The 17,916-nt window shown below is 38.3% G+C and overlaps 1 protein-coding gene across 8 annotated transcripts in view; it reads right to left on the bottom strand.

The window, feature by feature from the left end:
- Positions 1-17,916, bottom strand: part of GRID2IP (Grid2 interacting protein) — a 149,376-nt gene that overhangs the window by 85,416 nt on the left and 46,044 nt on the right. The window contains exon 1 of one of the 8 annotated variants that reach the window (XM_074280037.1): positions 16,666-17,172. The exons of 6 other annotated variants lie outside the window; for them this stretch is intronic. In XM_074280037.1, coding sequence (XP_074136138.1) covers positions 16,666-16,679 — 14 coding nt within the window. In that variant the 5' untranslated portion in view covers positions 16,680-17,172. Of the gene's footprint in view, positions 1-1,826; positions 2,241-16,665; positions 17,173-17,916 lie in introns of those variants that run through there. One more of the 8 variants, XM_074280036.1, reaches the window with a different exon arrangement.

Genomic DNA, 17,916 nt, shown 5'->3' on the forward strand with positions numbered 1-17,916 from the left:
AAAACATTGTTTTAAAAAATAATTGGGAAATGTTTGACAAAAGAAATGAAAATACAATACAACATAAAAAGAGATCCCATGCTAGAGTTTCCAGAGATGCACTAACTCCCCCTCAGTAGCATTCCTTTCCCCACCCCCTCCACCCCAATCAAGTCAGTATCCATTATTCTGAACTAATGGAACTTTCCAAGAGCACCATTCCATGAAGAAAGTCTCCAGTGAAGAGAGATCTGCACTTATAGTGCCCATGACTACACCATTTAACCAAACTTCAGAATCTCCTCTGCTTCTAAACCGTGGGCCAGAGGGAAGGGAAAAGAGAGTAGGAATATATACCTATATATAATTTTTATGGACTAAGTTTTGTTGATTCCTACTTCAAAAAAAAAGTCATACTAGAAGGGCAGCTAGGTGGCGCAGTGGATGGAGCACCAGCCCTGAATTCAGGAGGACCTGAGTTCAAATCTGGTCTCAGACACTTAACACTTCCTAGCTGTGTGACCCTGGGCAAGTCACTTAACCCCAGCCTCAGGGGGGGAAAAGAGAGAGAGAATGAGAAAAAGTCATACTAGAAAGAGAATATACACACACACACACACACACACACACATATATATATATATACACACACACACACACACACACACACACACACACACACACACACACATATATATATATGTATGTATGTATTTATTGAGTACAGATAAAGGACAAACACAATCTTCCATGGGAAATAAATGGATCTGTTTAGGAATTAAGCACTTTGATCCCAGTTCACTTTCTGGTTAAAAGATATGAGCAAAATTTTCATATAGTAGCCTCATGTTCATTTTAATATCTTCACATTATATACAAACTCTCCTTCTACACAGGGTCTAGCTATCCTCACTTTGGGAACCAAATTTCTTTCACTCAGCCACTGTAAGAAAGGCCCCAACAAACCTATAGGCCATAGGGAAAGGGCAAAATAGTCAATCCCCCATTGTCCTTCCAAATAATTACAAAATTACAGTAGAGTCACCTCGTCTGACCATATAGAAATCTCTTCAACATGCCTGATAAGCTGTTATCAGAGCCATAAGTTGCCATAATTGTAACCTGCAACAAATTTAGGTTGGGTGAAAGACAAGAAACGGGAGGAGATACAGAGAACAGTCTCACTACTTAACACTATGGGAGGTGAAGGTGGAGGAAGGCAGCTACAAGAGAAGCATCATGGTGGTAGTTCCCTAGATGCAGCTTTAATGTACTCTATTGTAAGACAATAAACATAGGAGACAGTAAGCACGCCCCCATGTCAGCATAATGAGAAAAATTCTCATTCTAGGAGATTCTAATTCTGGTGGTCATCAACCTCAGTTTTCTGTCAACTTTCAAAGACAACACACCTTCTTATGGAAGAAGGAATCATTTAGACTCTTCCCTTCTCCTTCCTTCCCCCTCAACAACTTCCCAAACATTGGGGTATTCCCAGCCTTAGACTAAGCCTGACACACACTGAATTAAGAAAAAGCAGCCAGGACAGTAGCCATTTTCAGGTTTCTGCATCTCCAAATGACAAGGCTTCAAGTCCAGTTTGAGTTCCTACCTTGGAGTTGGAAGAAGGCTTCCAACATTTTCCATGGAAAATACAGAATGTGTTTCACCAACATCTAAACTACTGGGTAAGCCTCACAGAGTGTTTCAGGGGGCAAGGAAGAAGCCCTTCCCATTCAGGGGTCAACCCTTTCCAGAGGGGCTGGCTATCAGCATGATCCCTCAGGAGAAAACACCAAAGTTATCAGCAAGATGACGCAGGGGTAAAGCTGATGGAGTATGCATACCGAAAATGTCTCGAGAAACTCTGGTCCTTTCCCATCTGGAGCTTCAGAGCAGAGAAGAGAAGGAGAATAAGGAGAAAGTTGCAGAGCGGCTGCTTCAGGTCCTCTGCAGATGATGTGTCAATAAGGCAGGGAACCCGTGCTCCCCGAGCCCTTGGACAAGGTCAGATCCAAAGCCACCACATTGGCCCGGGAAGCTGCTGGATGTCACCAGGAGTTCCTTTCTGATGCCTTGGGGCTCTCTCACCTCAGTTTACTCTACCTTGAGCATCCCTAATCTTCTGACCCTCCTGACACAGTAGCTTCTTCTCTCTCAGTGCCTCAGAGCCCCACTCTCCCACCTGACCTGCTGGGAATTGCCTGGCTCCCTCCAATGCTACAACCCAAGCTCCTGGCACCTTTCCACTAAATCTCTGTCTTTGGAAGCATTTACTACAAGAGAAGGAGGGCAATACTCTCCCTCCCCTCCCTTCCCCTCCCCTTTCCTCCCAGAGCTCTCCACAAGATAGCTGAGAGTGCTAATTAGTTGACTTTTAAAGCATTCCCCTTCAAATTACATCCACTAGAAGTCTCAATCTCAGACAATATCCACTCCCACATCCCTGCCCCCTCCAGGGCTTTGGGGGAGGCCCCTTTCAGGCCTTCCTAAAGACCACAATAACTAGATCTGTCACTTTCCCCTGTGGATCTGGAATCCCTCCCCCATATTGCCAAAAGCCTGAGGAAGCTATGACTGGCCAGATCAAAAACAACTCTGTAATGGATGGCTTATTCTTCTCCCTCTCTCTCCCTCTCCAGAACAAGACAAAAATGATAATAAGAACTCATGATGATAGAGTTTTCCTCGAGTTAGCTAGGTGGTTCGAGGGATAGAGTGCTGTGCCTAGAGTCAGGAAGATCTGAATTCAAATCTAACTAATTTGAATCTAATTTAAATTTAACAGTCACTAACTGGGGGACCAAAGGCAAGTTACTTCTGTCTCAGTTTCTTCAACAATAAGGATAGTAACATAATCTCATAAAATTGAGATAACCAGGCAAAGTGCTTAAAAGAACTAGGCACTTGGGGCAGCTAGGTGGTGCAATAGATTGAGCACCAGCCCTGAAATTATGAGGATATGGTCTCAGACACTTAACATGTCCTAGTTATGTAACCCTGGGCAACTCACTTCCCCAATTGCATGCGTGTGTGTGTGTGTGTGTGTGTGTGTGTGTGTGTGAGATTAAGTGGTGCTGGCTCATGGTCACATTATCAACCTATGGCAGAATCGGAACTCAAACCCAGTGCTGTGCCCAGAGCAGCACACAGTCTGTGTGAGACTGAACAAATTGTTCAAGATCTCTTAACCTCTGTTTTCTCATCTGTTTAACAATAACAAAGATAGTCACCTTCCTCCCCTTCCTGTTCTCTTACTCTCCCTCCCTATACCAACAGGATGGCAGAATCTTATGAACCTCTAGCAACAGGAAAATCCAAAACCTTTTTTTCCATGAGCCCCTGACTTCAGGACACTAGTGGGGGTAAGAGAAGATAATAAAAAAGCCTTTCACAGGTTCCTCCCAAGCTATAATTCTGAGGTTCATGAAAAGCTGCTCATAGTATCTTGAGGGATAATACTTATTATAACTCATACCAGAAAAATACCTGGAGTCTCAGGCCTAATCAGGTATCAACCTGCTCAAAGGCTTTTTCTGTATTCCAATTGCCTACAGATATCTTAGCCTGGCATTGAAGGAGGGATCTGAGGAGAGTACTTTTTCCAAAGCAAATCTTCTGGGAGAGAATGATTGGGGAGCAAAGAGCAAAGGGGATATCAAGGCAGAAAAAGAGATTTTTTTTTCTCTTTCCTTCATCCCTAAGTTTTGTTGATTCCTACTTCAAAACAAATAAAAAAAAAGTCATACTAAAATCTGAAGCTCATCTTTTCCTTTCTATTCAATCAGCCATTGCCACTTAGCTATTCTCCAAGCAATGTGTTAAGGGCCATTACACCAATTTGGGCCTCCTCTTTTACCTCTCCACAGATAATTTTAACAACTTATCAAAAGGCCTTCCTTCTCCAGCCCACTCTGCACAAAACTTCCTGATTTATCCTTTTAAACAAATGAATCCCTGAGGAAGAAGTCCCTTTATACAAAGTAAACTGGGTCATTTTGTTTTGTTTTGTTTTTAAAGAAAGACTTCATAAATCATATGAAACAGAGCTGACTTGGCAATCACAAAGCAAAAATGCCCCAGTGGCCTTCTTGGGAGAGAATGTTGCACAGAGGAGGCAAAGTATTCAGGTTCAAATTCCAGTAATGAGATTTAATATGTAACTTATAGAATGTCATTTCAAAGCCCTAGAAACTCATCTGAAAAATGAGGGGGTCAGACTAGACAGCTTCTGAAATCCCAAATTTCTTGTTCCAGGTGAAGGGTAACCAAAAATCTCAGGGCTTTTTAAACTTTTCCTATTTGCAACCCCTTTTCATCCAAAACATTTTTATGCAATCCTGGGTATATTGGTATATAAAATAGGTATATATAATATATATATATAATAAATATGATAAATCATAATTTTAAAACCCCCACATTCGAGTATGTGACCTCATATTGGGCTGAAACCCACAGTTTAAGAGGCTTTGCTCTAGATCATACCACAGAACAACCAGGTGAAGAAGTTAGGTAGATTTAACCTGTAGAAGAGAAGATTTAGGAAGGCTATAAAAACTGTCTTCAAATATTTGAAGGGTGGTTATAAGCAAGTGAAATAGATTTACTGGTCCCAAATGTTAGAATGAAAAACAAATGGATGGAATTTGCAGGTGGCAGATTTTAACTCAATATAAGAAAAATCTAATAACATGGAAACTGCAATCTCCCTGTCCCTAAAATATCCAAGCAGAGGTTATTATAGAAGAGATCCCTATAAAAGATGAAGGTGGGACTAGATAACTTCTATGGTAATTTCCAATCTAAGTTCTGTGAAAGTTCAAACTTTATCAACAATCCCCCCCTTTTTTTCAGCTGTTTTCAATTGTATCCAACTTTTCATGACTTATTTGGGATTTTCTTCACAAAGATATTAAAATAGTTTGTCATTTCCTTTTCCAGCTCATTTTAGGGTTAAGTGACTTGCTCAGGATCACACAGCTAATAAGTATCTGAGGTCAAATTTGAACTCGGGAAGATGAGCCCCGATGACTCCAGGCCCAGCACTCTATCTACTGAATCACCTAACCTTAGTCCCTAACCTTCCCTGTAATTTCCCTTATTAGTCCTAGTTCTTCCTTCTATAGCCAGGCAAAATAAGTCTAAAATCCCTTTCCATATGACAGTTCTTCAAATATCTGAAGACAGTAGCAATATTTAAATTTTCTTTTTTAAATGTCCAATTCTTTCAACTAGATTTTTAGGAAGAGGTGAGAATTCCAGTCTCTTTCAACACCCTACTCTACTGAACATACTCTAGCTTATCAATATCCCTTCAAAAATATGACACCCAGCTCTAGGCACAATGTCCTCAGTACATCAACCTAAAGATTCCTCCATGATCCCACTTTCTAATCATAGCAACAGATGGTCATAATTATGACCCTAAGTCTCAAGAAAAAAAAAAAAGATAACCATCCTTTATGGTCAGAGCAAAACACAATGAAACTATAAGTTGCATGTCTGAAAATAATTTTTCTACCAATAAAGTCTAAAATTCTGTTGAATTCCATAGTTTCCACATAAAACTAACTTCAGTCTTTTTCTTTTTCATTTGATTGATTTGATAACTGGTCATGGTATTCCTGTCATCCAACTGTCTAGCTAATTTATTTAATCCAAGTGCAGAACTTTATATTTATCACTAGTGGTTATTAAGACCTAATTATGAGAGAAATACTTCCCAATTGTATGACTTTAGTTAGGCAAGTCATTTAACCTCTAACTCAGTTTCTTTACTTACAATACACTGTGATGCAGGTGTTCACCTGATTTTGAATCCAAGTCTTTTGTTAACTCACATTTTTAAAAAAATGTTTATAAGAAAAGCATGAAATAATTTGTTAATGTTTTGATGAAATTTAGATGTATTTTGTAAAGATCCCTTCATTTATCAGACTAGTAATCTTGTTACAAAAATAAATGAGGATATTTTAGCTTGATTTGTTTTCAATTAATTCATGCTCTCTCTCTTAGTGATCACAGAATCACAGACCTAGAGCGTGACTCTATGAAAGGAAGAGAGAGAGAGAGAGAGAGAGAGAGAGAGAGAGAGAGAGAGAGAGAGAGAGAGAGAGAGAGAGAGAGAGAGAGAGAGAGAGAGAGAGAGAGAGAGAGAGAGAGAGAGAGAGAGAGAGAGAGAGAACAGAGAGAGAGAGAGAGAGAAAACAGAGAGAGAGAGAGAGAGAGAGAGAGAGAGAGAGAGAGAGAGAGAGAGAGAGAGAGAGAGAGAGAGAGAGAAGAGACAGAGAGAGAGACACAGAGAGAGAGAGAGAGAGAGAGAGAGAGAGAGAGAGAGAGAGAGAGAAACTCTAGAGAGAAAAGAGACCTCATTCTTTTAAAGATGAGAAACTGAAATAAAAAAAAGTTAAATGCTTTCATGATTACACAGATAATAAATATCAGATCCAGGAATTTGTTTCGACATTATTCTTTCCACTTTAACACTTTTCTTTTTAAATGACCATAAACCATTGCTTTGATAATCCATTCTAGAATTTTGCCAGGAATCAATGTCTATTAATTCCAGTCTATAGTCTGATGAATCTACCTTCTTGCCCTTTTCAAAAAGCAGGACGGCATTTGCCCATTCTGCATTACTGTGGCATTTTTTTCATTTTTACTATTCTTCAAAGATCATTGGCAATGGTAATCAAGGCCACAAATTATTTTAATATACTGGAATGTAATTCTCCCAAAGCCCTATATACATATTAACTATGATTGCCTCTTTAAATAACATTTTAAATTTTTAAGCATTTTGGATGGAGCTGAAAATAAAATAAAATGTATTATATACATCCTGAAGAGTGGTTATCATTTTTTTACCTTGAGACTTAGGGTCATCATTATAAACATCTGCTGCTGTGATTAGAAAGTAAGATCACAAAAATTTTTTTAGGTTGATGTACTGAGTTTTTTTTTCACCCTATGCTGAATGATCAAAAACTTTTATAGTTACTTTTTGTTAGAGTAGATAGGAAAATTGAATAGAGAAGGAAACTGCTTAAAGGATCTTTTAAAGCAAGACTTCTTAAACTTTTTCCACTTGTGGAAAACTTTTTACATAATTCTAGATATATAGTTAAAACAGATATACAAATCAAACCTTTACTGATAATAAATCATAATTTTGTGGCCCCTAGATTCAGTTATGAGACCCCCTTATGGTCACAAACCACAGTTTAAGAAACTAGGCTCAAAAGATCCCTTCAACGTTTCGGCTTTCTTTGACTAGAAACACCTGATACTAGATGTTCTCAAAGAGCTTGGTTGAATGGTAAGCCTTTCTTCAAGTATTTAGAACAGGGATAAAGCTATACACTATGGTCTTAGGCGTTGTTCCTATTGAATTTTTATGCATAAAATGATTTTCTCATATAAATCTTTGTACTGCTGATTCTGGACTGTATCTAGGAAGTATTCTCATGGAATTAGTTCATAGTCCCTCATACACAATTTCCTGAAAGAGCAAGAGCTGAAGTGCACTAAACTGAGGAGCTGTGATACAGTAAGGTTAGCATGAGCTAGAATAAGAAGTACCCACAATGGCTCAGTGATCCTGTAAGCCTGGAAGACTCCTGAGTTGCCAAGGTAACCATAGAAGGAGGAGGTACAAGTTCTTATAGTAATAGTGAAAACATGTAGTTAACAGTTTTCAGCCAGAAAAAGGAGGTCATAACAAGGGCAGCATGAATCTCTACCAAAAGATGAGGAATGGACTCCACAAAAGAACTTATCCCTCTGTTCCACCTCCATTCCCTTCTAATGATGGGAAAAGGGGGATGGATAGAATTCCCCTTATCCTGCTTTGTCAACCTAAGGAAGAGGCAGAGAAACAGATTACCTTCCAGAATCTCCTACAAGACAGTAAACATGAGACATTCTAGAGAGACCTTCCCTTGCTCCCAAACTCTTGGTTCAGCTTAAAGAAAAAAGTGGAATTTACTCTTTTCAAAGTTATCTTCACAAACACAAAAGGAAAAATGAGAGCTGTGGAGATACCTGTCTTGTCCACTAATCCCAAATTCTCAGCCTCCCAACTCAATGTATCCAAAACTGAATGTTTTATCTTTCCAAGAGCCTGCCTTATTTCACATTTCCCTGTTTCTGTCAAGATTCACCATTAAACCTTCCAGTTATCTTGTTAAAGCCTTAGAACAAATCATATTCAACTTTTTACTTTCCTTCTCTCTCCATATCTAATCAGTCACAATTCCATCTCCACAATTCTACTTCTCCTGTATCTATTCATATGGCTACCATCCAAGTTCAGATCATCATTACCTCTTACCAGTATTATTTCAAAAGCCTAAAAAGTGGCTTCTATACTGTGTGTTTCTCCCCTCTTTAATCTATTTTCCACTACCAGGGTACTTTTCCTAAAGCACATATTGCCTTATTCAGTAAATTCCAGTAGCTCCCTATTCTTGTTGTTGTTGCTTGTGAGGCAATTGGGATTAAGTGACTTTCCCAGGGTCACACAGCTAGTATTAATTGTCTGAAGTCATATTTGAATTCAGGTCCTTCTGACTTCAGGACTAGGGCTCTGTCTAATGTACCATCTGATTGCCCCCCCATTCTCTATAGTATTTAATCAGCGCCATTCTCAAATGTTTCAGGGATCTTGCCAAACTGGACAAGCTGCCATTATAGTGAGAATAGTAAAGCATTGGATGTCTATGTGAAAAAGTGTTCTTTTTTTAAAAAGACAGAAAGAAATATTGTCAAGAATAACTCACATAAAATATGTCATTTTTTCAAGACAATTTCAGCCCGATTATGATTCAGCCTAACTTTAAATACATCAACATTTCTCCTCAACAGAACTAAATATGGCTTCCAAATAAAAGAGGCAGCCACCAAACATCTTATTGATAACATATTAAATATGAATCCTGCTAAAACATATAGCTCCACCCAAAAAACACTAACTAGTTCCTTTCTCTTAAGGAATCTTTCTCCAATGATATAAAAAATCACTTAGACTCGGTGAATATAAAATACTTAATATATGCTTAGAGAAGAGAGAGACTCAAAGGTATTCATATAACTCTCAAAATATTCTTTGGAACCCAGCAAATAACCATAATAGAACAATAATATTATGACAAACTGAGCCACTGCTTATAATTAACTAAAATAACACTGACCTATGAGAATAAGGCCTTCCTTTAGGAAGATCACTTTGATAGATAAACAGATGATCTGAAGTGAGGAGAAATTTGAAGCAGAAAGACCAATCAGAAGGCTACTGAAACAGTCCAGGAAGGATAAAAGCCTGCATCAGGGTAAAGGCTGTAGGAATAAAGGAGATATGTACTGCTCGGCAGTCCTACTTTTACTGACCCCTTTAGTCCATTCTTACAGGAAATATTACAAATATTTGCATTTTTAAGTCTCCAACTACAACCTTAAATTATTGAAGAGATATTCATTGTTCACAGTTAGAACCATTACCATTTAATAAAAATTATAATACTAGCCAAGCTAATTTATAGATTTTTGTGCTATATAAATCAAACTACTAAAAGATTATATCTTAGTAGAGGTTCTTAACTTTGTTTCTTGGACATTTTTGGCAGTCTAATGAAACTTATAAATCCCTTCTCAGAATAATGTTTTCAAATAATTGTAGGAAATGCTAAATTTCAGTCAGAGGTTCAGTCAATGAAAATAGAGATGAAATTTTTTTTCTCATCCTCTTCTTTGAGATACACAAAATAATAGCGAAATTTATTTGGATAAACAAAAGATCTAAATATAATGAAAAAAGTAAAAATGAAAGACCCTAAGGAGTACTTGATCTCAACGTGTATTATAAGGCAGTGGTCAGATATATAGTACTATTTTTTAAAAGAAGATCAAAGAACCAACTTTATAAGGATGACCTAAAAGCAGTGGAACTTAGTAGCCCAGGGTTTAATAAACACAAGAACATAAACTACTGGGGAAATCTCTTCCTATATGATAAGAACTAGAAAAAATAGATACCCAGATAATCTGCCTTGATTTTATAAGAGTTAGAACTCTTTCTATCAAGGAGAACTTTCCGACCACTGCACTTCTAGTAAATGCAACAGAGAACTGAAGTTGTCCCTGAAAAGATTAAATGACCCTGAAGAGCCTTAGAAGTTGAAATCAAAATGGATGATGAAATCAGGGGAGAGCTTAGTGATCATGAAACCAGTGGAAAAGCCCAGTGGAGAACAGAATTGAAATGTATCACAAAACAACATGATGGTATCTTAAGATAGCATGGACAACTCTACAAAGCCAAAAGTGTGAATTGCCCTGGCCATATTTGCACATATATATACCTTCCAAGGATTCCTGCCATGTCTCCATTCATGCTCCCTTTGTTGTTATTTAATCATTTCAGTTCGGTCAACTCTTCCTGATTCTATTTGGGGTTTTCTTGGAAAAGATACTGCAATGGTTTGCCTTTCCTTCTTCAGTTTATTTTATAGATAAGGAACTGAGGCAGAGTTAAATGACTTGCTCAGGGTCACACAGCTAGTAAGTGTCTGAAGCCAGATTTGAACTCAGGAAAATAATTCCAAGCCCAGTGCTCTATAAATTATAATGGAACTTCTTAAACTTTTTTCCACTTGCAGACTCTTTTCACCCAAGAAATTTTTATATGACCCTAGATATATAGATATATAAAATATATTAAAACCAAACATTTACTGATAATAAATCATAATTCTGTGACCTCTACATTCAGTTAAGGAACCCTAGGAACCCCACCACTTAGTTGCCTCAGCAGGAATTTAATCAGTGCTTATTGACTGACTGATCTAGCTCAGAAGGTCTTTATTATACACCATCTTTGTAAATAAGTGCCAAAAAGAGATGCAAAGTGCAAAGGAGAAAATCACTTTTAGTGTGAGCCCAGTACAATTGAACTGGACATTTTTCCTGGAGTCTGTGAACTTGTTTATTAAATATTTTGGTAACTGTTTCAATACAAGTGATTTCCTTTGTAATCCTGTTTATCAGAGGAAGCATGATAGAACAGAATATAGAGCACTAGACCTGGAGTCAAGAAGATCCAAGTTCAAATTTGATCTCAGATACTGTTTAATTCTGGTACCCTTGGGAAATCAGCCATTTCTGCCTCAGTTTCCTTATCTGTACAATAATTATAATGATAACACCTCCTCCCCAACCCTGGTTGTTGTGAGACTCAAATAAAGTATTTGTAAAGCATCTAAGTACTACTCTAGATAACTCAGTACATAAGAATGCTGGGCCTGGATTCAGGAAAATCTGAGTTCAAATGTGAGCTGGGGGAACTTAGCCTCTGTCTGCCTCAGTTTCCTCATCAGTAAAATGGGGATAATGATAGATCTGCATCCCAGGGCTGTTATGAAGATCAAATAAAATAATGGTAAAGCTTCTTAAATGATCTTCTTACCTGTTTTTTGTGTCCTAAGGTATTTAAGATAGTTGAAAATTGTTAAATTCACAACTCTGTGTGTGTGTGTGTGTGTGTGTGTGTGTATAGACATATATATGGAGAAGATGCTTATTATACACAAAACACAAAGAGAATGGTTCTGAGCAAAGTCATTTCAACTTAGTGTTGTCCTCATCTGTAAAATAATGGACCTTTAAAGTTGCTTCCAATTCTAGATCTATGATCCTAAGACTGGAACAGTACTGAATCCTATCAAACTACTTTGTTAGACTTCAGAATGGCAACAGGATGAAAAGTCAAAAGATCTAAATTCTATAACCAATTTCAATCTCTACAAGCCATGTGACTTTGGGGAGACCACTTAACTTTTCTGAGCCTCAGTTTTCCTTCTCCATAAAATGGGAATAGTCCTAGATTTTTTTTTTTTTTTTGAGGCTGGGGTTAAGTGACTTGCCCAGGGTCACACAGCTAGGAAGTGTTAAGTGTCTGAGACCAGACTTGAACTCGGGTCCTCCTGAATACAAGGCTGGTGCTCTATCCACTGCGCCACCTAGCTGCCCCGGAATAGTCATACTTACAGAAGAATGGGCTATCTATGTAGACTTGCGCAAAAGAAAGCAAGCTTATAAAAACATGGGCTACCGTTATCATCCTAATTAGTTTTTCCCCATTAATGAACATACTTTCCTCTTGAGAAGCAGAATATCAACAAAGTCTAAGAAATTAAAGTGATTTTTCATTATTAACAATAAACTGTCCCTAAGGGGACTGAAGCTCTTGGTAAAGCCATAGTTTTTCTTTCCCACAGCATAAAAGAAAGGCTCCTTGATGAAGGGGAAGATAATTCCTTCCTCCCCAAGAAACAAATAGGGAAGGTGAAATTACACTGTAGCCAATACTTCTCTGTTTCAGGCTTCTTCACTGGAACATTCTCCCTTCCCCCATAGGATACAGCAACTGAACAGATGGGCAGGAATGGGGGAGGCAGGGATTATAATGGATTAGGTACCATCAATTCCATTGCTACATTGAGTCACTCACACGAAACTCTTATCAATGTTTACTAAACTGAGGATCAGCCATCCAGGTTGTCTGGTAGGACTAAAATTACAGAATGTAAGGGAAGTCAAAGAGAATTTAGAAACTAGCAAGTCCAACCCATTCATTTTATAAATATGCAAACTAAAGGCCAACAAGGGAAAATGTTTTCCTCAAGGTCAACCAGTGAGCCAGTGGCAAAATGGGAACTAGAACTAGGTCTTCCGATTACTAGTTCTTTCCACTAAGATTAGGCAGTAACATATTATATATCCCTTTATAACATCAGCAAAAAAAACCAATGTCAATTGTATTTAGAGCTCAGGGTGCACTGCACTCCTACTTTTGGCTCAGAAATTAGCAGATTCTGTTCCCCAGGACTGCTTAGAAAGCAAAAATACTTGATAACATTTGGTGTGAAAATTCCTTTCAGAAATAACTAATGTCAAAGACAACTGGGGCTTTGGTGCTAATTATAAAGTGAAATACATTAGTCTTTTTCCAAATGATGACACAAATGGTATCACAGCTGATATCTTGTATAATGCTTTGTAATTTGTAAAGCACATTCATCTAAACTTTGTAACAACCTTGTGAGATAGGGTCTATGGATCCTTCTGTCCATTATATAGATGACGAAACTGAGGCTCCAAAAAGTTTAAATGACCTTCCCATAATCACACAACTAGTTGAGTACCAGAGGAAGGATTTGGGCATTTTTTGTGGGAGTTGGGTGGGTAGAGGTAGGAAAAGAGGGGCTAAGGGAAGAGGATTGGAGGCCTTTGGGATTAAGGGATCTGTCTAGAGTTACACAGTTAGTAAGTGTCTGATTCTAGGGCCAATGCTTTATCTGCTGCATCATTTAGCTGCCCTCAGAGGCAAGATTTGAAACCCAAGTTTTCCTAGATTCCAACTGTAGCACTCCAGCTTCTCATGTTTCACTCTAACATTTGTATATATATTCACACTATATAAATGATATGTTATATATGTAATCTCTCCTCAATTCCCTGAGCATTATATTTATACCTCTTTTGTTCAAGTGCTTACCATATTCTTCTGTTTTGTGCTACGGTTAATCTACCCATATATCTCATCTCCTCTGTTAACCTGAAAGCAGGAGCTCTCTCATTTGACTTTACATTCTCCATAATCCCAAACCTAGTGTGTGTACAAGGTGAGCACATAATGAGGAAAAGAAGGAAAGAAGGGAGGGAAGAAGGGAAAGAGATCTATAGGATTAAGAGCACTGGAAATAAATTTAAAGATCTAGTCCTATTTCCTCATTTTATAGATAAAGAATCTCAGGTTAAGTGACATGGCTAAAGTTACATAACTAGCAAATACAGCTGAGATTTGAACCTAGGTCTCCTGTCTTTATAGCCCCTTTTGATTTGAACATTTAAAAAAGAAAGAAAGAAAAAAGCCTTGCCTGATAGAAAACATTATTGGCTTTGTTTTATTTCGGAAAAGCTAAAACAATTAAAACCATAATCTCCAAACAAAGCCCTCCTGTAGAATGCAAATTTCTAATTTCTAACTTGATCATTCACAATTACTTTTTCAGAGACCACCAGAGATTATCCTAGGCTTTAGAGCCTAAAGGAATCTTAGAGATCATGGATTCCAAAGCCTCATTTTACAGATAAGGAAACTGAGGCCCAAGGTGATAAGTGATTTACTCAAGAACATACAGGTTGTGTCAGAACTGGCATTCAAACTTGATCTTCTGCTTCCAAAGCCAATGCTTTTCTCTCAAGAGGTCATTTTTCTCCCTTTCTTGACAAAAAAAAAAAGGGGACTATCCTGGCCATCAGTTCCAACTCTAAAATAGCTTACTTTTTTTTTTAAAGATTGGGCTTGCAAATAAATTGAATGTATTATTTGGAAACATACTAGATATGTTTATAAGAGGTTATAAATCTTTTTTTAATAGACTTTAGCAAATTGACAAGACTGTCTAATGAGGTGGGAAGGAGTTATGGCATATCATCTGTCAAGAGAGTGGTCACAGCACCATGGAAGGTCACTGGATTTAGAACAAAATAATGTTAGTTTGAATCACATCTCTAAAACTACCTATAGAAGTCAAGTCATTTACCCTATATAGGCCTCTGTTAACTTAACTGTCAGATTAAAGGACTAGACTGAACCAAACTGGATTACACAGCAAGTAAGTATCTGAGGTCAGATTTGAACCTGAGAAGATGAATCTTCCTGGCTCCAGGTCTGGTATCCCATCCACTGTGTCATCCAGCTGCCTCTATCTCAGGCTTGAGAAGTGGCTCAGGGGAAGTCACAATGAGATTTCTGCTAGCTATGTGACAATGGGGAAGCCCCTTATCTAAATAGTTGAGCAATCCTAGGTAATTCACTGACTTCTCACAACCTCGGGATACTTGTCCTGTTTACTTTACTTCCTTGCTTGCTGTAAAGAAGAGTGCTTCACAAACCTTAAAGCACTATATAAAGGAGTTATTTGTGTTTGCCCAAGCTATTTCTATCACCTGCAATTTCCTCATCTCACCTATCTAAATCTTACCTGTTCTTAGTGCTTTAACTTTACTGCCACCACCTACATTGAACCTTCTGAGGCCACTGTAAGCCACAACCATGTCTTCCTTTGAATGTTCATTTAATATCTGTACCATTACCTCTAGGCAATCTCAATCACAATCTCTGTGGGTGTGGAGGGGGTGGGTCTTAGCTCCCCAGGTAGTCTATAAGTACAGTAAGACTGTTTGGTATACAGAAAGAAGGCCTAAGACCCAGATTCAAATCTTGCCTCTAATGTTTAATAGGTTGGTAACTGTGAACAAGTCACCTACTCTTAGACTCCAAGTGCTCCTCTCACCAGCCACCTCACAGAATTATCATTCTGAATTTGTGTAACGCTTAAATCTGTATGAACATATAGTTTATTAATATACTTATTTTTAGAGTGCAAAAACTGTCTTATTCATCGTTGTACTCCCTTAGCACTGTGTAAAGTAAGTACTCAATAAACATTTCTTAAGTGAATGAATGAACTAATGAAGGAACGAATATGAGAAACAATTGCAATTGTGTGACTACTGATTTAGCCTAGTAAATGCACGTGTAGGCATTTGAATGAGTCAATTCTTCCAGATGGGGTTCTAAATTTCTAGTACATCAGATCTTTCCAGTGAATTTTCCCACCAGTTTTGCAAGAAACAGAAATCAAATGTTACATGTAGAAGCAAGTCTCATTATACCCCACCCCCACACAACACATAATCCACCACACTGACACCCTACTTGCTTAAGTAAAAATTTCCATCTGGCAGCACAGATGGTTTCTAAGTCTCTCCTACTATAACATCTCAAGCAATTTTCCTGTCATGTTCAACAAGCTAGGGGGATGGGAAGGGACTGATTGTTCTTAAACCATCATTAAAAGGTTGACTTCAAGGATAAGAACATTCCTCAAGAAACTCAAATTTTTCTTGGGGAAGGAGAGACTCCTAAGTGACCAAACTCCAAAACTAGCCTTCACTCCACTTCCCAACAAGTTTATTGATGAAGTGGAATCCACCAAGGACTTCAAAAATCATAGAAAGCTAGTACTAAAAGGTCCCAAGCATATAGAATGGTAAGAGCTGGAAGGAATCTTTAAAAGAGACCAGAGAATGTTAGAGCTGAAAAAAACTGAAAACATAGGACACAGAATGGTAGAACTGCAAGGGGATTTAGAACAAAGAACATAGACCAGAACAGCTGCAAGGCAATTTGGAACAAAGAACACAAGGTTGCTGCAAAGGGATTTGGAACACAGAATGAGAGAGACTCATGAGAATCTGGTTACAAAGAACATAGAATATTAGAGATGAAAAGAACCGTAGAACTCTCACTTCAAATTCATTCCATGTAAATCTTTCCTATTCCATTTAGAAGGACTGCATTTTTAGTACTTAAAAAAGGACTATTCCAGAATAAGACATTACACTTAGGTTTGGAAACAGGTTGCAATTTATCAGTTCTCTGTCCAGCCCTCTCTCCAAGCATTGGCCAGGATAGGGTTACACATTAATTACCTTTCACTGAGCAAGCTTTACAATGCAGAGTACATAATTACCTCCCCCAAAATTAAATTGTAAAAATAACTTCATTTTTTTTTTTACTCTAAATTTTCCCAGAAAAGGACTTGGATCACTACTCACCCAAGACAGCTCATCTTTACTTCCTGCTTGTGCCAGATATCTCCATTCTGGTACAAAACTACCACTGAACACTGTGGCTACCCCACTGGAGTCTACAGGGCAGCAGAGGGCTAAACCCCATCCATGCAGGATCCCTGGTGCCAAGAAAGCCAATAGATTGGGAAATGCTAGCAAATCATTATCTGTTAAGAGCTGATGAGTGCATGAATGGGTAGAAATCCACATGTGGGGGATAAGGGGGAGAAAAAAAGGGAGAAGCTCCAGTGGCTATGGAAGCAAAAGACACATCAAGCAGAGAGCTCTGGGTCTGCGCTGAGTCCAGGAGATGTGTTGCAAACAAATACCTTGCAATGAATGTTAAATCATGAGGAGAATTTCGAGGGGGGGGCGAGTAAAAAGAGACCATCAAAGGAAAAAAGTCAAGCTGTGGCAACAGCAGGATCCTAATAAATAGAGCTAGGGCAGTAGAAAGATCCAATCAGGCAGCTGTTCCTGGTAGCAGCTAAAGTGAGCATTTATCTGCTGCATTGCTCTGCAAACAACAAATGCCCATACAGAAAGCTCGGGCAGGGTGCCTGACAGCATCATTTCAGGAGGGGTGCAGCATTAACAGAACAGAGATGGGGCAGAGGAAATAAAGGAATTCTAGGGGAACAAAATGAAGGGTGATCGATAATAATAGCTATTCAAAGAGTTTATTATTGCAGACATTTCTTCTACCTTGTGAGGTAGGTGGTGCAAATTTATTTTAATTGGAGAAACTGAAGTATAGAGACATTAAATGACTTGCCCATAGATAGTAACATGGCTACAAAGTGGGGGAGATTTGAAAGCTGATCTGATAACTCTTTCAATTACAATGAAGGCTGAATGATGACCTGTCAGTGACTAATGAGGGCACTAGCTTTTTTTCCCACTCCGAGGCTGCTTATATATAGGTAACCAGTAAAAGCAGGGACTGCCAGAGTTTCTGAAAGGTATTTGTTATAGATTGGCCTGTTATAAGGAAAAGAAGGCAAGCAAGAGATTTCTTTGTATACGAAAAGCTCAGCTCTAGGTGTCTAGTGTCCCTGGCTATATGTGCTTCCCAAGTATTGTGTCTATCATTGGAGAAGCCTTATATGTCTGAATAGTAACAATAATGGAGTCCAAAGTAAACTTCAGCTGCATTCTTCCTGCTCCTTACCTCTACTTTGGGCTATAACTAGGACAGAAACTACTTTAGAAGTTGCAAAGATTATAGGAATATGC

Source organism: Sminthopsis crassicaudata, chromosome 1 (assembly GCF_048593235.1).
Source record: "Sminthopsis crassicaudata isolate SCR6 chromosome 1, ASM4859323v1, whole genome shotgun sequence".
Taxonomy (NCBI): Eukaryota; Metazoa; Chordata; class Mammalia; order Dasyuromorphia; family Dasyuridae; genus Sminthopsis; species Sminthopsis crassicaudata.